The sequence below is a fragment of the Musca autumnalis genome, unplaced genomic scaffold (assembly GCF_047663935.1).
Source record: "Musca autumnalis isolate F117 unplaced genomic scaffold, ASM4766393v1 scaffold_5, whole genome shotgun sequence".
In the NCBI taxonomy this organism is placed as follows: Eukaryota; Metazoa; Arthropoda; class Insecta; order Diptera; family Muscidae; genus Musca; species Musca autumnalis.
In genome coordinates this window covers 97,111,223-97,136,636 of record NW_027412088.1, presented here as the reverse complement: position 1 = coordinate 97,136,636, position 25,414 = coordinate 97,111,223, and the positions used below count along the sequence as shown (strand labels likewise).

The 25,414-nt window shown below is 35.9% G+C and overlaps 1 protein-coding gene across 1 annotated transcript in view; it reads right to left on the bottom strand.

Annotated features, from left to right (window-relative positions):
• Positions 1-25,414, bottom strand: part of LOC141386700 (angiotensin-converting enzyme-like) — a 211,527-nt gene that overhangs the window by 23,055 nt on the left and 163,058 nt on the right. Inside the window, exons 2-6 of the mRNA XM_073955618.1 lie at positions 12,439-13,374; positions 7,015-7,360; positions 6,732-6,952; positions 3,605-3,745; positions 3,370-3,530 (exon numbers count right to left, since the gene is read on the bottom strand). Coding sequence (XP_073811719.1) covers positions 3,370-3,530; positions 3,605-3,745; positions 6,732-6,952; positions 7,015-7,360; positions 12,439-13,374 — 1,805 coding nt within the window. The remainder of the gene's footprint in view (positions 1-3,369; positions 3,531-3,604; positions 3,746-6,731; positions 6,953-7,014; positions 7,361-12,438; positions 13,375-25,414) is intronic.

The following is a 25,414-nucleotide window of genomic DNA, read 5'->3' as shown; positions in this document are numbered from 1 at the left end:
ATACAACTTTCAAAATTTGCAACATTAGTAATAATTATTACTAATTATCAAGTAAAAAGACACAGCTATTATCGAGTACGCAGACAGGCATATCATTACAAATTAAATACAGTGCGACAAAAAAATTAACCATATTCTGACACCGCAGCACTATAGGAGACAAAACATAAGAATACACGTTTCTCAGCATTTTATCCATCAATCGTACTTTCGCGGTTATGGGCCCCAAAATAGGAGGTTTGAGGATTTGCAACCACTTAATTTTCGAAGATCTTTCGCAAGACAATGGGAAAGAGGTAGAAATTTGGAAATATTTTTTTCTATGTAGTAGAAACGAGTAAGAACGGCGTTAAGTTCGTTATATATCCTCCACCATTTACATTTTTATACCCTCAGCCTTTAGGCTAGAAAGCATATACGAGTATACACTTTGATACGACCAAAAATGTGCCTCATCAAAATAACGGTTTTGGACCCCAAGTATGTTTGGACGATATTCGTTTCAGACAATTTGGAGTCGATTTAGCCATGTCCGTCCGTATGTGTGTGCCTGCCTGTCCGTCTGTCTCAATAGTTGGCGCGCACTATAACTCTCGAACAAATCAACAGTTTCGAACCAAATTTTGGCTATCGTAATATTTTGTCCAAACTTAGTTTAATTTTGAAGATGAACCACATAGGTCGACTCCTTCGGGCACCTCCCACACAAAATTCGGAAAAATGAAGTTTAAGAGCTCCTCTCTCATCGTTTTAATTTTTTCAGTGGACTGTTCTAGAGGCCTGCAGCTCTAAAACCCTGCAGGCTATTGTGCAAGATAAGGCTGAAACTTTTTTCAAAAATTTCTTCCAAACTTAGTTTAACGTAATTTAATATTTCGAGTCCTTTATGGAGTATTTTGATTACTAACAAGTAAAAAAGTATCAGGCGGCTTTGCCGGCAGAGATATACCCTCAGCTTATATATATCATATAGTCATTTTAGTGGGTCATTTTGGATCAGTATGCCAGGAAGAATGGACTTGTTCACGGAAAACGTAATATCGCTTTAAACAGGACCACAACGAACAGCATCGGTATACATTTCCAAAGGTTCTTCGAAAAGACCCTAAACTGCACTTAGACACAAATTTTGAACTTTTGTGGTGAATGTACCCTAGAAGAGGACCGATATGGGTCATTTTAGAAGTTAAACCTAATATGGACAAAATATTAGGAGATATAAAGTTTGTCCGAACTTGAGTGCCCCGTTCAAGATATATCGTGCATAGTATTTTAGTGACATATTTTAAATATTGGGGGGAAGTACCGGAAGTTGTGGACTGGTTTTGCCCATCTTCTAACTAAAACTAAGTTTGGGCAAATTATGACGAATTCCAAAATCGGTTAATTAGCTCGAGAGTTATAGTGCTCTCCAGCTACTACATATGGTGGTGTTTTCTCAATAAGTATGGACTTGCCCCTGAAAAAGCTTTTACTATCGTAATTGAGGCAGCGAATGCAAGTTGCTTCAACAAAAATCAGAGTGATTCGAGAGCAGGTCTTAAAGAGAACTTATCCGAAATTTTGTGTGGAAGGTACCCGAAGGAGTGGACAAATATAGTCCATATTCGAACTCGATCTATATCTGGTAGATGTATTAGGATGAGTAAAGTATTGACCAAATCGGTCACTCCCATCAAGAGTTATCGCGCACACAATTTTTCTGGACATTTTTGAACTTTTGTGGGGGAGTTACCTGAAGGAAAGGACCGATATGGCTTATCTTAGAACTTTAGCTAAGTTTGGACAAAATATTTCGATGACAAAATTTTGAACCAAATCGGCAGATCCGTTCGAGTGTTATCTTGCGCTCCAACCACTTCACACCGTGTCATAGGTGTCATAGGTTTTTTTGAAACTTTCAGGCTATTTCCTCAGGAAGTATGGTTTTGCTCCTGATGAAACTTAAACCGTCGTATGGGGGGCAGTGAAAACAAGTTGTTATAACAAAAATCAAAACGATTCGAGAGCAGGTCCTAAACTGAACTTTTCCGAAATTTTGTGTGGGAGTTAACCGAAGGCGTGGACCTATTGAGTCCATATGGGAACTTCACCTATGTTTGGTAGACTTTTCACGATGTGCAAAGTATGGACCAAATCGGTTTCTCCCTTCAAGAGTTATCGTGCGCACAATTTTTCGGAACATTTTCGAACTTTTGTGGGGGAGGTACCGGAAGAGAAGGGAGTGGCCGAATTGGTCCATACTTTACGCATCCTACTATTTCTACCAGATATAGATCAGGTTCAAATATGGAATATACATATTTGTCCACTCCATCCGGTACATCCCATACAAAATTTCGGATAAGTTTAAGACCTGATATCGAATCACTTTGATTTTGTTTTACTTGTTTAATAAATATTTGGATGAAATTCTTCTCCGCTGGAGTTCTCTGGTATCCAAGTAAGGATTTTGGGGCTATTTGCATAGAGTGGACAATACTTTCCCACTGTGCTGATATGTTATCGGGACGGGGAATGCTTTTATGGATGTCGAGATGCCACTGCGAAGTCTATCAGCCTCATTCCATTGTCAGATGATTCACTGTGTTGACTGCTTTTCCCGACTGTTGGGCCAAATAAAAAATCGCCTAGAATAATTTTAAGATCATGGACAGGACAACGGTCATGTATTTCTTATACGCGCTCGTAAAATATATCTTCTGTCTGTTCCTGTCCTTTTCTTCAGTGGTAGCATGAGCACAAATAAAGCTGATTTTGAAAATTTTAGCTTTTATCCGAATTGTGATTATTCTTTCATTCACTGGGGTGAAACTGGAGAGCAGATGTTTTTGCGTAAACTGCACCTTCGTTAACTTTAGAGGTTTTTTCTTTGGTTTTTCATGGCATGGTCAGCGCCAAACCCAAGTTTATAACGTTCTTATGGAAGAACGAGCATCACATGTTAGCTCACTGCCCTTAACGAGTGCTAAAGTCAGCTCCCAAAGGTGATACCACGCAGAGCTCAGTGTACACTTGAGATGAAGGTGGGACCAAGATAAGCCCCTGGCTTTGCCATGTTAAAGCCGGTCAGGACCGATATCTACACCCCCTATGTCACCCTACTTACTTCCTATACAAAGGCAAATTGGAAATCTCTTTGTGTGTCCTCTTATTCAATAGAATTTCCAATTTTCTTTATTTTTTATTTTTTGTTGTTGCCATAGAAAAGTACAACTGAATCTCTTTTACTTGGTTTATTGCCAATGTTTATAAGAATAATTTAACTTGTTTCTGTCATGCGTGTTTCATTCAATTTTGGCAATCTAAGGAAAAATTTAGAAAAATATTGAAAAAAGGTACACAATGTATTAAAGAAAATTTACTTACAATCCGTTTTTGCCCAGCCCACTGTAATATTTTTGGTTTTATTCTCTTCTACTAACCACGTTTTTAGAGGGGCATAGTAATCCAAAAAGGCAGAACCTTCTAACTTTGTAGCGTTGACAATTTCATGCCATGTTTTTGTTGCACCAGCAGACATCATTGACCTGCGAGAGGGAAGTAAGGGTTTTCAAATCCCATTTTCAAAAAATTAGTTAATGTTTCTTCTTTTTCAACTTACTTTAGAATATTGCCAGCCTTGTTGTTGCTTGCGAAATCACATTTAAACAGAGCTTTTTCTGAATTTCCAGGCACATATTCTCCGATTTCCAAACATATATCGCGATAGATTTGATAGCCCAAAAATTCACCAAAAAGTTTTCTGTAAAGAACGCAAATGATTGTAGTTTATAAAAATAATTTTTTTTTTTTTTTTTTTTTTTTATTTTTAAGCAATATATAGTACACATTATGCTTAACTAACACTACGACTAGTCTCTAATATTATAAGTGACTAACTAGTAGTTTGTGTAGGACAGTATAAATAATCAAATAAGCTTAATATAAAAAAGAAATATTAAGTTAAATTGAAGAAAATAATAAAAGTTTTATGTTGTTCTTTCCTCAAATCGAGTTAACAAGTCAAACGGCTTAAAACGTTGAAGTCTTCTGGGGAGATTTGATACACACAGCAGTTTTGTGGCTTCTATATTTTCATGTTGTTGAAGTCGAGCATAGTAATTTTGGGTGTGGGAGCAAATTTCTTCTTTTACGGTCTTCATTTTTAGGTCGCGATGTAAGTCGGTATTGCGCACATACCAAGGAGCATTTACAGTTCTTCTTAAGACTTTGTTTTGGAAGCGTTGTATTTTCATAAGATGCTGGTCTTTTGCACAGCCCCAAAGCTGGATTCCATATAGCCAGACTGGCTTTATCGCTTGCTTGTATATCATGAGCTTATTATCAAGGGATAGGATGGAATTCCTTCCTATTAACCAGTACAAGTTTCGATATTTTGAATCTAATTCCTTTCTTTTATTCTGTATATGTTCTTTCCAGCTCAGTTTTGAATCTAAGGTTACTCCAAGATACTTAGCAGTGTTCGCATATGGTACACGGGACATGTCAATGTATAGCGGTGTATATGTTGTAGGTTTTGTTGAGAAATTAACATGTATTGATTTGTTGCTGTTAAGTTTCAGACCCCATTTAGCGGTCCATTCAAATACATCGTTTAGGGCTGATTGTAGTTTGGTTGTGGATTCATTGGTACTTTTTCCAGTTGCCATTAGTACTGTGTCATCTGCGAAAGTTCCAGTAAAACAGTATTCAGAAAGTGGCATGTCGCTTGTATAAATGAGGTAAAGAAGTGGCCCCAAAATACTTCCTTGTGGGACTCCCGATTTTATAGGGTGCAAGTTTGTACATTCTGATTCAACTCGCACTATGAAGAACCTGTCTTCAAGATATGATGAAATTATATCACCGTATATTTTCGGAAGAAATGTGTTTATTTTTCTAATTAGTCCTTTATGCCAAACGCCATCGAACGCTTGTGATATGTCGAGGAACACTGCGGAACATATTTGCTTATTTTCGAATGCCAATTCAATATTATGGGTAACTCTGTGTACTTGTTCAATTGTAGAGTGCCTCTTCCGGAAGCCAAACTGGTGGTCGGGAATTATTTTCTTTGCTAGCACTGTAGCTTCAAGACGTGTATAAAATAATTTTTCGAAAAGCTTACCAATTACAGGGAGCAGAGAGATTGGTCTGTAAGATTTAGTTTCGTTCGGATTTTTTCCTGGTTTTTGAATCATAATGACCTCTGCAACTTTCCAATAGCTTGGTACATATTTAAGTTTTAGTACAGCGTTCATAATTGTTTGTAATTTGACTATACCGTGGTACGGTAGATTTTTGAGGACTTCAGCTTTGATTAGGTCAAATCCTGGAGACTTTTTGCTATCGAGTTCCTTCACAGTATTCCATAGTTCTTTGAAAGAGACCTTCTTAAGTTCCGACGAAGTGCTTATACTTCCGTTCGATTCTTCTGATGTTATATTATAGCGAGCATCTATATTGTTTGCTGGATTATTAGGACTGTTGGAAAATATATTTTGAAGGTGTAACGCGAATGTGTTTGCCTTTTCCAAGTTACTTTTGGCCCACTGTCCGTTTTCTTGTAGGATTGGTGCCCTTTGAAGAATAGGTTTGTTTTTTAGTTTAGTTGCTTTCCACAGCGAATAATTGGTTTGGTTATTATATGAGAGGTTGGATATATATTTTCGGAAGTTGTCTTGGTTAAACTTCTTTATTTCTCTACTAAGAGTTTGGGTGATATTATTCAATGTTCTCTTTGTTTCTGGAGATCTAGAAACTTGCCATTTTTTTCGAATCTTGCGTTTTTGCTTCACCAGTTCTCTTATGTAATTTGGGTATGTAGGAGTATCTAGAGACTTTTTAAGTGGTGGAGTACTTTCCCATGCAGCTTGTTGAATGCTGTTTGTTAATATGACAACTTCCCTTTCAATGTCGTCTGTTGTTTCTATAGAATTATGTTGAACTGTTTCATTGATCTTGAGCTTAAAGTGGCTCCAGTTCGTAAATTTGTTAGTTAACCCCATAAGTGGATAGAACATGGAAGACTGTGTTTGTAATGTAAGGTAAATGGGGGAGTGATCAGAACTGAGGCCGTATCCATCCTTCACTATATATTTGTTTGTGTCGACTTTGCTTATGATGAAAAAGTCTATCAGATCAGGTTTTTTCGCTATATCTGATGGCCAATATGTTGGTTTCCCAGTTGTGGCAACATGACATCCTTTACATTTAATAGCTTTGTATAACTCTTTACCTTTGGTCGTTGTTATTCGAGAGCCCCATTCAGTGTGCTTTGCATTGAAGTCACCTCCCATGATGAATCTGTATTTATGCGAATTTATGAGGTCCTCATATTGGGTTTGCTTTATATTATGGCGTGGTGGGCTATATACTGAAGTTATTGTAAGGGGTATGTCATTTACTGTTATGGTTACAGAGGTTGCTTGAAACGCCTCGGAACTAATCTCGTTTTCTAGCCAATGTTCAATCGTTTTTCTTATTATGATGGCGCTACCCCCACGAGCGTTATTACTTGGATGAATAGTGTGGTATACATCGTACTTTTTGAAGTTCAGAAATGAATGTTTTACTAGGTGTGTTTCGCTGATGAGGCAGATGTCGATGTTTTCTTCTTCCATAGTTAAGGAAAGTTCGTCTTTATGTCGAAACAGGCCGTTGGCATTCCATTGCATGATCTTAAGCTTAGTCATTTATACTGCTAAAAAAATTATCCTTTATAAAAATAATAACAGATTTTTTTTTACCTCGTACTGCGAGTCTCTTCAACTAAGCCCTCATAAAATTTATAGGGCATATCAAAGGCATTGGGGTCTGTTATTTCAGATGGTCCCACACCCATATATTTTGCCATCAGATTCCAATAATGGCAATTGTATTCTTCAGGTTTAATTTTGTCATCAATCATATCAACCCAGAGTTTCTCATGAACAAAATAAAAGGGTATGGACAAAAGGGCGTGGACAGCCTGAGAAATTTCGATAAAGAATATATTACAAAAACAAAACAAAGATCCAAAATACTACATACCATTCTGAAGAGAAAGTTCAAATTCATTTCATCATCATAATTGTATTCTGTCAAAAGCCCCAAATGTTGTTGCAAATGCTTAGGGGTGGAAGCGGATAGTATAACTGCTTCAGCTATGGCATTACTAAAACCAGGACTGGCTTCACGATTCAGACCCACAGTTAGGTTATTTTTCATAATTGCATATTCCACATGGGCTATGTCGCCATGGGTGGTAAGCAATTTTTTGTAGTTAACTTTTGGACAATAATTCAGCTCGATTTCACTTTGCGTGAAAATATACGACTTACAATCAGGTCCACTCATATTGTCCTCAATTTCGAAAAAGTGATCCCGCTTAAATTCTCTGGAAAAAGAAGAAATTATTTGTATAGCGGATATAGGAGAAATGTACCATTTTGGATTTTAAGTCATTTCTTCATGTACAGATATATGTATGTATGACTAAGTTGACTTGAATTTTACACTTATAAAATGCGGATTATAGGTACTAAGGAACAACCTTATGGACATTGCTTAACTCATTTTTGGTAAAGGAATAAGGAAAGGTCACCGCAATGAAGATTTGTTCATTGCTTACCACGGTGACTTTAAATGGAAAGTGCTTATACCTGGGATGTTTTTGCCGGATTCTGAAACTACAATGTTCACAGATGAGAAACACCAAAACAACTACAAAAAATCGCCGGAGCGCTTTTTAAATAATTCGCAAACAAAGTTCACATTTTTCACATTTATCGGTCAAAGTTAACATTTTTATACCCTCAGCATTTCTGCTAACGAGGGTATATACACTTTCATACGAGCAAAATGTGCCTCATCGAAATAATGGTTTTAGACCACAAGTATGTTTGGACGAAATCCGTTTTAGAAAATTTGGAGTTGATTTAGCCATATCCGTCCGTCTGTCTGTCTTGCTGGCTGGAGCGCACGATAACATGGGTTATATCGGTCCACTCCTTCCGGCATCTCCTCCACCAAAGTTCGAAAATGTTGGGAAAATTTGCGGGCACGGTATCTCTTGAAGAGAGGTACCTCCCACACCATATTCCGATAAAGTTTAGTTTAGGACCTGCTCTCGAATAGCTTTGGTTTTAATTGCAACAACTTGTATTTACTGTCCCCCATACGACGCACAATGGTTCAGGAATCGATTTTCCTGGCCAAAAATCAAAATTTTATTTTGTCAAAGATATTTAGTTTCTACTAGCGGACCCGGCGAGCTTCGTCTCGCTATTAAGGAATAAAATTTCATACAAAAACTCAATTTTCGATTTGTCCAATTTTCCTACTTTTCCAGAGAGATTTTCCAAAATTTTCTTCCGTAAAGACCTTCTCCTCGATAATACGAATAACTGACAAAAAATTTTACAGAAATCGGCCTAGCCGTTCTCATTTTATGAATTACTATACATTTTTTACACCATTTTTATATATACAGATATGGGATTCGATAGTAAACATATTGAAAATTAGGTAAAAATATTGGAAGGCGTGGGCGTGGTGTGCCCCTAAAATGAACATTTTCCCCATTTTTGTGAAATACATAATTTTTGCAAATTTCTGGGGAAAGACGTAGCTATTTCTCGGAAACTATAACATACTAGCGGACCCGGTGAACTTCGTCTCGCTATTAAGGAATTAAATTTCATACAAAAACTCAATTTTCGATTTTTCCAATTTTCCGACTTTTTCAGAGAGATTTTCCAAAATTTTCTTCCGTAAAGACCTTCTCCTCGAAAATACGAATAACTGACAAAAAATTTTACAGAAATCGGCCTAGCCGTTCTCATTTTATGAATTACTATACATTTTTTACACCATTTTTATATATATAGATATTGTGTTCATTATTAGGTAGGATTGTGGCCTTGTGCGACGCACAGTGTTCAGAATGGTATTTTCTTGGTCAAAATTCTGTAACTTTTGAACGGATAGAGATATTTTCATAATTCTTTTTTTGTTAGACAGATAACACAATCAGCTTTATAGGCGGTCAAATTCGGTCTGGTAGTTGCAGGGAAATTCAAGGTCAAAGTTAAACTTTTGGGTTTTTTCAACTATTTTTCACCAAAATATGAATGTTTTTGTGGTTTTTATATCTTCCTATGTATTAATGATGGTCAAACAACAGCAAATAAACAATAAAATTGACAAAAAACTAATAAAAATTTTCAAAAAAAAATTTCGAAAAAATAATTTTCAAAAATTTGTAACAAAAATTTTACAAAAAAATTTAAAATTTTTCAAAAATTAGAAGAAATACTCCTTGGGGTTTTATAAAACTTATACAACTCGTATAAAGACTAATATACTCAAAAAAATTTAATTTGTATCAAAAAGCTGTAATTCATATGGAAAAAGTATAGAAAAAAACACAATTTTACCCATGTAATTTCAATAAATTTAAAAAAGTGTTAAACGGACGGAACGTGACGGGTACAAAAGTATATATGGGTTGAAAGAGGAGACTCTCGGGCATCTTTCTGTGAAAACAGAACTTTGTTCCATGTTGTTCCACAAAAGTTCTAGTCCACTAAATTTGGAATTTCATAAAATTTAGTAACGGAGGAAAAATAAAATAGATCATGTTGTGTAAACGCTACGGTTATTTACTGAAACGATTTTAAAAGGCCACAATCCTTCCTACCTTACAAAAAAACAATGAACACAATATATGTTACAGTTTCCAAGAAATAGCTACGCCTTTCTCCAAAAATTTGCAAAAAATACGTATTTCCCAAAAATGGGTAAAATGTTTGTCTTTAGGGGCACACCACGCCCACACCTTCCAATATTTTGACCTTATTTTTTGGTTTCCTTAGTTTCAATATGTTTACTATCGAATCCCATATAGAAATTAAATATCTTTGACAAAACAAAATTTTGATTTTTGGCCAGGAAAATCGATTCCTGAACCATTGTGCGACGGTACAAGTGTCATCAGGGGCAAGTCCATACTTCCTGAGAAAATAGCCTGAAAGTTGCAAAAACCCATTTACACCATGTATGGTGGTTGGAGTGCAAATTAATTCTCAGACGGATCTGCCGATTTGGCCCAAAATTTGTCCTTCGTCATATTTTGTCCAAACTTAGTTTTAGTTCGAAGATAAGCCATATCGGTCCACTCCCTCAGGTACTTCCCCCACAAAAGTTCAAAAATGTTCGGAAAATTTGTGCACACAGTATCTTTTGAAGGGAGTAACCGATTTGTCCCAAACTTTAGACATCATACGTTTTCTATGAGACTTAGATGAGGTGCCAAGATGGACTCAATCGGTCCACTCCTTCGGTTACCTCCCACGCAAAATTTCGGAAAAGTTCAGTTTAGGACCTGCTCTCAAATCGCTTTGGTTTTTATTGCAACAACTTTTATTCACTGTCCCCCATACGACGGTACAATTTTCATCAGTAGCAAGTCCATACTTCCTAAAAAATAGCCTAAAAGTGGCAAAAAACCCTATTACACCATGTACGGTGGTTGGAGCGCAAGTTAATTCTCGGAGGGATCTGCCGATTCTGTTCAAAATTTGGCCATCGTAATATTTTGTCCAAACTTAGTTCATGTTCGAAGATAAGCCATATCGGTCCACTCCTTCAGGTACCTCCCCCACAAAAGTTCAAAAATGTTCGGAAAAATATTGCGCACGATATCTCTTGAAGGGATTGACCGATGCGGTCCATACTTTACACATCCTAATATATGTATCTACCAGATATAGATCAGGTTCGAGTATGGACTATATTTGTCCACTCCTTTGGGTACCTCCCACACAAAATTTCGGATAAATTCCCTTTAAGACCTGTTTACGAATTACTTTGATTTTTGTTGAAGCAACTTGCATTCACCACGGTAAAAGTTTTTTCAGGGGCAAGTCCATACTTTTTGAGAAAACAGTCCGAAAGGTGTAAAAAACCCCTATGTCACCATATGTAGCGGTTGAGAGCACGATAACTCTCGAACTGTTCAACCGATTTGGCCCAAAATTTGTCCTTCGTCATATTTTGTCCAAATTTAGTTTTAGTTGTGCAATACCGGTCCACAACTTTCGGTACTTCCCCCAATATTTAATATTTAAAAATGGTATTCACGAAATCTCCTGAACGGGGCGACCAATTTCGTCCAAACTATGGATCTAATATTTAGACAAATATAGTACAAGTTCTAAGATTGCCCTCTCCAAAATGTTCAACATTTGCGTCTAAGTTCATTTTAGGGTCTGTTTGAAGATCCGTTGGAAATGTATACCGATTCTGTTCGTTGTGGTCCTGTTTACAGCGACATTATGCCCATGCTTCCTAACATACTGGTGCAAAAGTTATACGACGACCAACTGAAATGCCAAGTGGGCGCGATATCTATAGAAAAGATATGACTCCCAAAATAAGATCCACTTCTATAATGGGCTATGTCGGTTCATTCCTTCAAGTACCTCCTCCGCAACACTTTTGAATTTAATCCAAATCCACATTTTTGTCGGCAAGCTCAAATGTCCAAAAAGGGTCACAAAATTCCAAAAATACCCTAAATACGTTCAATCTGTCCGTAGATGAAAGTTTCAGTTCACATTTCTGAAGGTATATCAGGTATATCTCTGTCGGCAAAGCCTACCGACAGCTTTTTAGTTGTTATTTTTTTAGGTTTTCAAAATTTTGCTTGGAAGCGGCAAGTCCTGTCGAAATGGGACTAAAGAAAATGTTGTAAAGCATTTTCACTGCTATATCATTTTCTTTAGGCCTATTTCGATAGGACTTGCCGTTTCCAAGCAAAATCGTGAAAACCTAAAAATGTGAACTTTGACCGCGATTTATTGAAAAATCCCTCCAGCGATTTTTTCTTGTTTTGGATTTTTGTCATCTATGAACATTGCTGTTTAAGAATCCGCAAAAACTTCCCAGGTGTAAGCGATTTTCATTTAATGTTAGTTAAGGCGCACCGTGCATGCCATTGTTTTATAAGGAGGCGATACATTTTTATTCCTATACATTTTTATTCCTACGTCATTAGTAATTGCTCCTCTATATCAGAAGATTTGTTTTTGATCATCAATTATTGTCTACTAACATTTTGACAAGTTGATGGTGGCTCAGAACGTTAAGATGCCGGCAACCTTGACACTCAGTTGTCGGAGACCCAGGTTCGAATCCCAGCCTGGCTCATGCTTAAATTATTTTTTATTTTTGCCTTATTAAGGCAAGAATTAATTAAATATCACTATAAATGACCTTCGCCTTAATAAGGCAAAAATAAAAAAGATCTTTTTTTGGTTTATGATTTTTCTCATCTAAGAGCATTGTAGTTTCAGAATCCGCAAAAACTTCCCAGGTGTAAGCACCTTCCATTTAAAGTAGCTTCAGTCGCACCGTGTTACAGTATTGGAGTTAGATAACTGCAATTATGCACAACATAGTCTAATAACTTACTCTGTAAATGCTGGAAAACCCATTGACTCAAAAAATGCACCACTAGTTTCTACTAAATCCAAAGGTTTCCAACGCTTTCCCCTTAGCTCCTGCAATAGGTTGGGCATTTTCTTGTTTTGATGGGGATTCGGTAATACGGATTCCTTTTTCCATGACTGATAAAGGGCTTGCTCCACAAAATGATGTGGTATTAGGTCAGATGCTGGAATAACTTCTGGACCATATTTTAACTTCAAAGCTTCTCGCAAATGGGCATGTAGTTCTTTATAGAACGGCTCTATGACTTCCATATATTCTTCTAAATTCTCGATAAACTTTGGATCATCATAACGTTCATACCAAATTGTGGATGGCGGTGTGGAAACATCCTTTGGTATATCCCGATAATAATTAATATAGAATTTTAAGGCATTTTTGATTTCTTGTGGCAAATGGTTACGCCATTCTCTCCAATACCATTTGATTTCATCCGGATTATTACTATTGGTTAGGATCGGTTTAATGTGACGTATATAGGATATCAATTTACATTTGTTGGGGCTATTGCGATCACAGGTGAATTTCTGTTTACCCACAGTCCGCAAGTTTGAGGTATGTTTGCGGAATTTCTTATTAATTGCAGGATATTTTGAGTCACGTAGTAAAACTTCAAATTCTCGTTTTAAGTGGGGATCTTCAAAATTCTGCCAATCAAATTTTTGCATTGTTACCAACAGTGGTAGGATGTCATTGCGCAGAGCCAATTCTGCTCCGACATCAAAGTCTGGAAATAAACTTAAGTTTTTTGCCGTTTGACGATATTTTAAATCTATGGTTTCAATAAGCTGTTGAGCACAAGATTCGGTTAAACATTCTGCCTGAATGTTGTTGATAAAAGCCAAAGCTGCCAATAATTGAAATACAGAGGGTTGGGCTATTATATTTTTAGTTGCTTTCCTGAATGTTGTTAAATTGAATTTACCTCGTAAAAACAAAGCCGCATTTTGCCCCTCTATAAGAGAGATGTTTTAGTATTGACAGCTAAATCACAACTAATTTCAATTTCTAATCTCCTAAATTAAATAAAAAATAATAATAAAGCCAAAAGGCGGTCTTATCACTTTCAACAAATTAAATAAAATTAGAAAAGCGAATTCTTTTCTCAGGTCACAATATAATGAGCTTTAATGCGCACCTAGTGGAATCTGGAAATAAAAAAAAAAAATATTGCACAGCCGACAATAGCAGTGAAACTACGGTAATTTGTTAGAAATTACCGTATACTTTAAAAAGTTGTTTATTAAGATCTTATTTTACATTTTCGTAGTTGACGATATCTTAAGTTTTGGGGCGGTTCGGTATTCGAGAAGATATATAAAAATCGAATATTTTCAAAGTTTTTTTTTGCTATTTTCGCCTTTTAGAACCGTTCATAGACAGTTCGTAGAAAGTTGTTATTGAGATCTGACGTACACATGGTGCGCCTGAACCAACTTTATATGGAAGGTGCTTACACCTGAGAAGTTTTTGCGTTTTCTGAAACTACAATGTTCATAGATGAGATAAATGAAACAACAAAAAAATCGCCGGAGCGCATTTTTAATAAATCACGGTAAAATTAATCGGGAATTTTTTATGTGTTTTCATTTTTTACAAAAACTATGTATTTATACCCTATACCACAATGTGGAAAAGGGTATTATAAGTTTGTTTTGGTAAAAATTCATGTAACACCGCGAAATATTCGTCGGAGACCCCCAATGTGGTATACCAATCTTCATATCTCGACGAGATAAAGCGATTTTGAGATGTGTGTCCGTCCGTCCTTCCGTCCGTCCGTCTGTCCATTATAAATTGTAAACACGCTCCAGGCCGCAATTATGGACCGATCGTCACGAAATTTTGTATGGAGGTCGGGTTCAGATCAGAATAGATCCCTATTCTTATTGGTGATGATCGTGAAATATTTAGCGGGTGAAATGGACCAAAAACATAATATTTATCCAATTTTCTAGCGGCTCTGTAGGTCTCAATAATAGTCCGATCAACGCGTAATTTTAAATAAGGTAAGAGTATATCACAAAGGAGAAGCTTGCAATTTGAGATGGCAATCGGATAATATTTAGAGGGTTAAATGGACCAAAACTTTTGTGTGAAAATTGTGAAAATTTTTAATATACAGCTTATATCTTAAGTCCTGGAAGTGACATTCCGGACAAGTGAGATATACTTGAAAGTGGAACGCTTGACCTTTCTATTGATGCCAATTATGTTGGTGTGCATGATCAGATAACAGAGTTACAGCCTAATATATTCCGTTATTTGTTTGTAGTGTAATAATAAACTCGCTAGTAGTCGCAATTACACATCAATAGTCACGAAATTTTGCACCGGGTAAGAGTATAGATCGAAAAAGATGCCTACAATTTTGAATGATGATCTGATATTCTTTAGCGGGTGAAATGGACCATTACTTTTGTATGAAAAATATAAACTTTTTATTTTTGGTCGATACTTTAATTCGTCGAGGACATACATATGGTAATATTCAACAAGTGAGCAAAGGCTATAGTCGGGACGGGGCCGACCATGTGATACCCTACACCACTACCCCTGTGCATAAGGTTTTCACTGGTAAACATTTCTTTTAGGGAATATAATCCGACTACCACCAAAAATAATATGCCTCTTTCTCTCTGGGACCCCCATAAGCAATCAAACTTTCGTGACCATCCGATCAAAATTACGACCTGTACCTTGATTGCAAAAAATGGAAGAATTGGATGAATTACGGACTATTGTGGTATCTACCTTGTTTGACCACCTTCGCCAACCTGCTTTACACCAATGTAAAGGTAATATTTTCTTCTTCCATTGACAGGTTTTGCCGTTGGAATACCCCTACTAAAAGCCAATATATTCACAAAGAATAACCCCCAGTTTATGTATTTCGAAACGAAAATGTGTGCGCATGAAAGACACCCAAACTTTAGTTTTTGATATATTATTTCATTTGCTTTTGCTTCAAAACAAAAAACAAATTTGAAATACACACTCAAATTTGGTAGTTTTTCTTCCGCATTCGTTTTCTTATCGACATACATAAACCGGCCCTAAAACTTTGAATTTGTCTCCAAATGAGTTTTTGCCCATTCCGAACCCTAAATATTATCCGACCATCATTAAAATCAGTAGGCTTCTTCCTCTGTGAGACCCCCATTAACCCTAAAATTTCGTGACTATCCGATCAAAATTGCAACCTGTGGCGTGATTACAAAATAATCGGAAAATGGGATGCATTATCGACTATTGTCATATCTCTGCTATTTGACCACCTACGACAACCTAATTTACATCGCTGGAAAGGTGATATTTTCTACTTTCCTTGCCAGGTTTTGCTTTTTATATACCTATTAAAGAAACAGATATATTGGCTTTGAAATAAAACGTTGACCTTTCTCTAAATAAGTGTTTGCCCATTCCGATCCCTGAATATTATCCGACCATCATCAAAATCAATAGGCTTCTTTCCCTTTGGGACCCCCATTAACCCCCAAAATTTCGTGACGATCCGAGCAAAATTGCGACCTGTAGCGTGATTACAAAAAAATCGGAAAATGGGATGCATTATCGACTATTGCCATATCTCTGCTATTTTACCACCTACGACAACCTACTTTACATCGTTGTAAAGGTGATTTTTTCTACTTTCCTGGCCAGGTTTGGCTTTTGATATACCTCTTAAAAAACAGAGATATTGGCTTTGAAATAAAATGTTGACTTTTCTCCAAATAAGTGTTTGCCCATTCCGACCCCTAAATATTATCGGATCATCACTTTTTGCTTTTGGAAAATTTGCAACCAAAGCTGTGATATTCGTCAATATAATTAAAATCGCAAAAATTAAAATTAGGGTTTTATTTGCTACTATTGTGATATCTTCGTTGTTTGATCACCTACGAGCACCTACTTTACATCATTAGAAAGGTGATATTTTCTACTTTCATTGTCAGGTTTTGCTTTTGGTATACCCCATATAGAAGCTGAGATATTCGCTTTGGAAAAAACGTTGTCTTTTATCCACCTAAGTTTTTTGCCCTTTCCGACCCCTAAATATTATCCGACCATCACCAAAATCAATAGGCTTCTTCCCCTCCGGGACCCTCATCAACACCAAAAATTTGGTGACGATCCGATAAAAATTGCGACCTGTAGCGTGATTACAAGGTTTAGATGGACAGACGGACGGACGGACGGACTGACGGACGGACACACATAGCCAGATCGACTCAGCTCGTCGAGACATTCATTTTGGTATATATAAGTATGGGTCTACGACCATTATTTCGATGCGTTACAAACTTTTTGGCCAAAACCAACTTATAATACCCTCCCCACATAGTGGTGTAGGGTATAAAAAAGTTTTTCATTCGTTGAAGTTAAGGTTCACCATTTAATAAGTTGCGAACTGTTAATATATTTTATTCTTGTAGAAGTTTAAGCAAAATACTTCAGGATTTGGATGGAAATTTAGCGAAATAATAAAATAACTACCAACATTTATCTTTCAAATTTTTCGTATTTAACCAAAAATATATTTTTGAAATAATTTCCAACAATAAGTTTCCGGTCTTTGTTGTTGCTGTCATATGCAAGTTATAAACGCGATCTTTATAATTTTGGTCTCACATTTTTCTACGCGTTGTCTAGATTCTGTACGTATTTTTAAATTATTTTTTTTAGAGATTTTTTGGACTCTGATTTAGAATAAATAATATGTATTCCAAGATTTCTTCAATATTTTTTTGATTTTCCGCGAAAATAAAAATAAATTTAGCAACTATTTTAGCATCTACGGATAGATATCAAATGCTGCTAACGATTCATATATACATATTCTTATTACAACACAATAGAAATTTTTAAATATTTTTTCTTTACAAGAGAGTAAAACCGCATATAACTTTTGAGTGCAGCATCCAATTTTGTGAACGCAAACAGATTTGAAACCACTATTTTTTTCGTAACCCATGTACCAAAAATGGCGGATGTGCTCGCCAAAAAAGTTTTAAATTTTTTTTCTATGTAATTGTAAAGGAAATTTGAAATTTACCATATATATTTCGCAAAGTAGCCTACATTACTGACCTTTCCTCTGATGTAAATTGCAATAAAGTGTTTGCTAGATAACGGGCCTACTGCCTAATATATAATGGGTTCTGTGTAGAGAACCATATTTTATCCCATGCTACATATTGCCACTCCAAAAGTTTATATAACACCACGAAATATTCGTCCTAGACCCCTTATTTGGTATGCCAAAATTCATATATCGACGAGATAAAGCGAATTAGCGATGTGTGTCCGTCCATTAAAAATTGTAAACAAGCTTAAGGCCGCAATTATGGACCGATTGTAACGAATTTTTTAAGGAGGTTGGGTTCGGGCCAGAATAGAAATGATTAGTTTTTGGTGATGATCGTGAAATATTCAGGGGATGAAATAGACGAAAAACAAAATTTTAACCAATTTTGTAGCGGCTCTGTAGGTCAAAATAATAACCCGCAAAATTTTAAACAAAGTTTGAGTTTATGATGAAGAAGAAGCGTACAAACCAACGTGAAGATCAGATAATACTTAGCGGGTTAAATAGACTGAAACTTTTGTGTGAAATTGGTAAAAATTTCAATAACGTAGCGGTTAAACAACGGAAGTAGTAGTACTACATAAGTGGATTTCATTACATTTTAGTTTGTGTGAACTAAATTTTCCTTTCCTGCTACAAAAATGTCTTTGTCATGCTAGATAACTTTTTCGTTTTGGTCATAAGTATTATACATTACATCTCTGATATTTGATAATTAAATTTTCACAATTATTGAAAAGAAGTTCCGTGAAGAGCGATTGTGCAGGGATAGTGGTATAGGGTATCCCATGGTCGGCTCCGTCCGACTATAGACTTTTCTTACTTGTTTTTTTTTTAAAAAGCAAAAAAATGTTTGTAAAAAAATGCGCGATTTCTTTCTAAAGTACGTTCGCCTGCGCCGTTTTTCGCTTTTATAAAATTAATTGCAATTTCAAATTGTTTTTGGATATTTGTCCCATTTGACCACCGAATTGGTTGCAATTTGGTATTTTGTGTCTCCAGAGGCTAAAAAATATTTCTACCACATTTTGTTTATACAGGTCCACGTTTTGGTATAGCCCCATATAAGGCCCCATATATAGTACGCGTCATTTTAAGATATTTTGAATGTATTAGTCCCATTTGATCACAGAATCGGTTGTAAGTTTGTATTTTGTGCTTCCACAGGCTAAGAAATATTTCCACCTTAACATGTTTATATATGTCCAGGTTTAGATATAGACCCCATAGGACTATATCTCCCGATTTTCGGTATTTTGAAGGTTTTAGCCTCATTATCGCAGCGAAATGGCTGAAATTTGGTATTTAGTCTTCGTAGGTCCACGCCTTCATATAGTCCCCATAGGACGGTACCTCCCGATTTTCGCTATTTTGAAGGTTGTGGCCTCAATATTCCACCGAAATGGCTGAAATTTGGTGGTTAGTCTTCATTTGGGGTATAAAACATTCCATATGAAATTTGTCGGTATAGGTCACACGACCTCATATAGTCCCCATAGGACGATATCTCCCAATTTTCGGTATTTTTGAAGGTTTTATCTATACTATACTAACAAAATGCCTTAAATTTGATATTTCGTCCTCTTTTGGGATGCCAAATATTCTCCCAGAAATGTATCTATATCGGTCCACGCTTTAATGTACACCCCATGAAACGGTACATCCCAATTTTCGGCATTTTGAATGGTTTAGTCTCATTATAATACCGAAATGGCTAAAATTTGGTACATAGTCTTCGTTGTGGGTACTTTCCACCTGAAATTAGTCGGTATAGGTCAACGTCTTCATATATCTCCCATAGAACGGCACTGCCCGATTTTCGGCATTTTGAAGGTTTTAGCGTCATTATTCCACCGAAGTGGCTGAAATTTGGTATTTAGTCTTTTTCCGGGCTACATAAATTTCCCTCAGAAAAATTTCCCTCTGTATAAGTGCATGTTTTGGGGGGTACTCCCATAGAACGGTATATCCCAATTTTCGGTATATTGAAGGTTTTAGCCTCATTATAACACGGAAATGGCGGCATGATGGTACTTAGTCTTCGTTTAGGGTATAAAACTTTCCACCTGAAATTTGTCGGTATAGGTCTATGCCTTCATATAGCCCCAATAGTACCTCCCGATTTTCTACATATAGCTCGTTCTCTACCAAAATAGCCGAAATGTGCCCGTATAGGTCGACGTCCTCAAATACCACCATAGGAGCGTACCTTCCGATTTACGGTATTTTTTGAAAGTTGTGGCCTCAATATACCACCGATATGACAGAAATTTAGTATTTAAATAATGCAAAAGAGAATTATCAGTATAAGCCCTTTTCTTCAAATAACCCCATAGAAGCGTACTTTCCGATTTTCGTATTTTAAGGTTGCGCCATCAATATCCCATCGAAACGGATAAAATTTAATATTTAATCTCCCTTGGTTGTATAAAACTTCCCACCTGAACATTTCCGGTATTGTTCCATGTTTTTATATACCCTCCCATAGAAATAGCCCCTCCCAATTTTTGGTATTTTGGACGTTTTAGCCACAATATTCAATGGGAATAAGTGAAATTTGGTATTTAGTCGTCGCTGGAGTTACGTAACTTTCCTTCAGAAATTTATCGGTGCAGGTTAACGTTTTATACACCCTCCGTAGAACGGCGCTCCCGATGTTGTTATCTATCCAAATCCAGAATATCCAGATTTAGGTCTAGTCCGTTTTTGCCCAATTTTATATATTTCGCTCAATTCGGAAAATTGTAAATATTGGTCCATGTTTTGGAAAGAACAAAAATGTTGCCCCATATTAACTGTTTTGAAAGGAGTATATATCAGTTGAGATATGTGTACTACTCCTGCAATAAAAGGAAGAGTTTAGTACTTTCATAAACGAAATAAAACTAATTGTTCCTATTCACTTCAGTACAGTTCGTGGTGGAGGGTATAAAAAGTTCGGCATGCATGGCCAAACTTAACGCTCTTCTTACTTGTTTAGAAAAAATTTGTATTTTATAAAATTGTGAAATATTTTTGTGATTGCGATTTTGTCAAAAATATTTTCGCCTATGCCGCTTTTCGGTTTTATAAAAGTATTTGCAATTTCTTAGAAAAACTTTATATATATTAAAACTTTGTACGCGATTGCTTCAAAAATATTTTCGACTACGGCGCTTTTCGGTTTTATAAAAACTAAAATTGTGAAAATATTTTTGTACAAAATTGGCAAATTCTTTTAAAATTTTTTTAAAACCCTTTTTTAGAAAAACAAAGATTGTGAAAATATTTTTGTACAAAATTGCGCGATTTTTCAAAAATATTTTTAACAAGTAAAAAAGTATCAGTCGGCTTTGCCGACAGAGATATACCCTCAGCCTGTGTATTAGGGCTATAACCAAAAAAATACCACCACATAGCCGTGTAGAGCATGGAAAACTATTATGAAAAACGGTGTCAATTTTTCTCTATCGCGAAAAAAGTTTCCGCACCAAATGCATTGAAGTTCTGCAATGCATTTTTTAATTTTATCTGTCATAACAACATATTTGCTTTTCATTAAAATTTTTATTTTTTTGTAATCTAATTTAAAATCATTATCAAAGCGTTCTGGACCAATTTCTTCTCAAATCGCGCCATTTCGGACCACATTAGGATTTTTTGACACTATTGCAATTTTTGGTTTTTCTTTATAAACTCGTCAATTTTATGTTTATATTTTTTTAACCTGTCGGACCAGGGAATATGGGGTCATTTGAAACGAATTCGCGAAAGTTACAGGCTGTTTTTGTTGACTTTGCTTGTGAGAATCGTATTTGTTTTCTACAAAAATACAACAGCAGTACCATGTGGGAATTTTGTCCTAATAATGAAAACGCGTTTCTAAGACCGATTCTGTGAAAAAAGTTCCCGCACCGGCCGTGATTACTAAACCCCTTTTGATATTTTTTCTACGTAAAATTTTAAATTTGCTTTGTTTGAATAAATATTTATAGAAAAAAATACCATTCTCACAGGCAAAGTCAACAAAAACAGCCTGTAACTTTCGCGAATTAGTTGCAAATGACTCCACATTCTCTTGTCCGATAGGTTAAAAAAATATAAACATAAAATTCACGAGTTTATAAAGAAAAACCAAAAATTGCAATAGTGTCAAAAAATCCTAATATGGTCCGAAATGGCGCGATTTTAGAACAAATTGGTCCAGAACGCTTTGATAATGATTTTAAATTAGATTACAAAAAAATAAAAATTTTAATGAAAAGCAAATATGTTGTTATGACAGATAAAATTAAAAAATGCATTACAGAACTTCAATGCATTTGGTGCGGAAACTTTTTTCGCGGTAGAGAAAAATTGACACCGTATTTCATAATAGTTTTTCATGCTCTACACGGCTATGTGGTGGTATTTTTGATATTTGCAAAAAAGTGCAAAAAGTTATATCCCTACTGTGTATATTGAAATAATTTTTTTTCCGAAATACGTATGTATTTAGGGGGTTTTAAAAATGTTGGGCGTTTGAACCGACAAAAATGTTGATTAGGATTAAAGATCAAAGGTTTTGCGGAAGAGATACTAAAAGGAATGGATCGACATTGACTGTTATGGAAGTGGATCTCCAGCCACAACATATGGTGCCATAGGGGGTTTTTACACTCTTCGGACTGTTTGCTCAAGAAGTATGGATTTGCCCCTAAAAAACTTTTACCATCGCAATTGAGGCAGCGAATGCAAGTTGCTTCAACAAAAATCAAAGTGATTCGAGAGCAGTTCTTAAAGTGAACTTATCCGAAATTTTGTGTGGGGGTATCGGATTGAGTAGACAAATATAGTTCATATTTGAACCTGATCTATATCTGGTAGATATATTATATTATTATATTATCAAGAGTTACCATACGAACAATTTTTCCGAACATTTTTGAACTTTTGTGGGGGAGGTACCTGAAGGAATGGACCGATATGGCTTATCTTCGAACTTAAACTATGTTTGGACAAAATATTACTAAGGCCAAATTTTGGACAGAATCGGCAGATCCGTTCGAGAGTTATCTTGCGCTCCAGCCACCTCACACGGTGTCATAGGGGTTTAGCAACTTTCAGGCTATTTTCTCAGGAAGTATGGACTTGCCCCTGATGAAACTTGTACAGTCGTATGGAGGGCAGTGAATACTAGTTGCTAAAACAAAAATCAAAGCGATTCGAGAGATGGCCCTAAACTGAACTTTTCCGAAATTTTGTGTGGGATGTACCCGAAGGAGTGGACCTATTGAGACAATATTGAAACCTCATATAACCCTGGTAGAATGTTTACGCTATACAAAGTATGGACCAAATCGGTCACTCCCTTTAAGAGTTATTGTGCGCACAAACTTTCCGAACTTTTGTGGGGGAGGTACCGGAAGGAGTGGACCGATGTAGCTCATCTTCGAACTTAAACTAAGTTTGGGCAAAATATTACGAAAGCCAAAATTTGAACCGAATCGGTTTATCCGTTCGAGAGTTATCGTGCGCTCCAGCCAGCAGGACAGACAGACAGACGGGCGGACATGGCTAGATCGACTCCAAATTGTCTGAAACACATTTCGTCCAAACATACTTGGGGTCTAAAACCATTATTTCGATGAGGCACATTTTCATCGTATCAAAGTGTATATACCCTCCTTAGCCTAAAGGCTGAGGGTATAAAAAATATTTGCATATTTTTACAAAAAATTTTGTACTTTCTAAAATTTAGTAAAATATATTTTTCCTCTGCTACTCTCCAAATCAATTAAAGCAGAATTAGAAAATAGAGTAGAGGTGGTTTCAATATGTTAAAATTATAAAAAAGTTCACAGACAGAAAAAAGGTCTCTCTAACTTATGTCCCAAACATATTTTGCAGCCAACATATATTTATTTGCAAGTAGCCCAAAACATAACATATGTTTGAGTCCTTCAAACAAATATATGTTTGGGTGCAAACAAATTATATGTTTGGGTGCAAACAAATACAAACCCAAAAGCCACAAAAACAAACACATGCACCAGTGTTCGCTTTCTGAGAGCAAGGGAGCGTAAATGTCAATGTGAAACATATTGAAATGTATGCTCACTTGCTCTCAGCACATTTATAAATGGTGGTGTTTTATTGAAAGGCATAGAAAAAAGCAAAAGCACAGCAGACACATACATAGGTACATAAAAAATTCCAAAGAAAGACAAAACAGACTTTACCAAAAGAAAAAACTGAATGAAATAACTTATACAAATTCGCGCTCTCAAAAAGAAAAAAATATATAGAAACATCGTTGAACGCTTCTCCTTAGTTGTGATATGTATGTTTGTATGTTTGTATATGAAAAATGTATTGATGTAATTTCCAATATTAAAAAAAGATTTCTTCCTTGCCCAATAAAATATTTCCATTCACCTTTTTGATTCAATTATAAAATGTATTGGACATTTAGTTTACTAAAAAAGCACAATTTCTTTAAGAAAAGACAAAACAGTATTCACTCACTTTACCGTCTTTAATCAACGATTGTCTCTAGAACATTGAAGCAAAAAGTTTAATACCATATTTTTCTTTTCCCTTTCGCTTGCTACGTTGGTTAACAACAACAAAGCACGAAACACACGTGTTTTACGCATACACATCACAAAACTTCTGCGTCTCATATTACACCATACACACAGCTCTTTATTATAAACCAGCATTCCGCAGCCGCGAGAGCCCTGTTGTTACTCTCTTTGACACACATCCTCTCTCCACCTATGAAAAATATGTTCTAACATAAAAAATATGTTGGTACCCAAACATATAAAATTGAGATATGTTACAAAATGTTGCAAACATATATTTGTTTGGAAAAATACCCCCAAAAATTGGGTCCATTTTAATTTCCGTTTGGGGTGTTATTTCATGGGGCTTTATTTCTGTAAGCCTATATTCTTAGCTGTTTAGAAGACATGAGGCTAACAATATGATTTCCTCAGGCCTTAGGTCTTTGGGGCCCATAACCGCGAAAGTGGATGTGAAAGGGACAAACGACGGGGCACATGTCTTTTTATTTTTCTTCTTCTATCACGCTGCGGTGTCAGAATACGGTAACTGGAAAGCTGAAATGCCAAATTACAGCCAATTTGAACTGAAAGTCGGAAAAAAACTGTAAAAAATATGATAACAGTTGGTAACCTGTATATGGGGACTATTCCTTTGTCCACAATTTTTGGTGAATAAATTAATTAAATACTTTGAACCCCAAATGCACAATTGCATCCAATTTGGGCCGAGAATTTTGATAAAAACATCAAAACTACTTGAAAATGGGTGATACCGTTATATACTTAGACTTGGACCTACGAGGGCGGTTCGGAAACTTCTTAGACTATCAATGAAAGAGAATAGTTATTTTTTCAAAAATATTTTTATTTTTCAATATAATCTCCTGACACTTCAATACACTTAGTCCAACGCTTTTCTAGCAATTCTATCCCTTGATTAAAATAGTTTTCCTCAAGGTCTTCAAAATAGTGGTTTACAACTGTAATTGCATCTTCATTTGAGGTAAAACGCTTGCCAGCAAGGAATTTTTTAGATTGGGGAACAAGTAAAAGTCACTGGGAGCTAAATCAGGAGAATAAGGTGGGTGGTCAAGCAACTCGTACTTTAATTCGTTGATTTTAGCCATTGTTAAAACACTCATGTGCGCTGGTGCGTTGTCTTGATGAAAACTTATTTTTTTGTGTTGTAAGCCAGGTCGTTTTTCTCGAATTTGTACATTTAATTGATCGAAAAGGTTGCAATAGTACACTTAATTTTTTGTTTTAACCGTTTGCAGATAGTCAATCAATAAAATACCTTTGAACTCCCAAAAAACCGTTG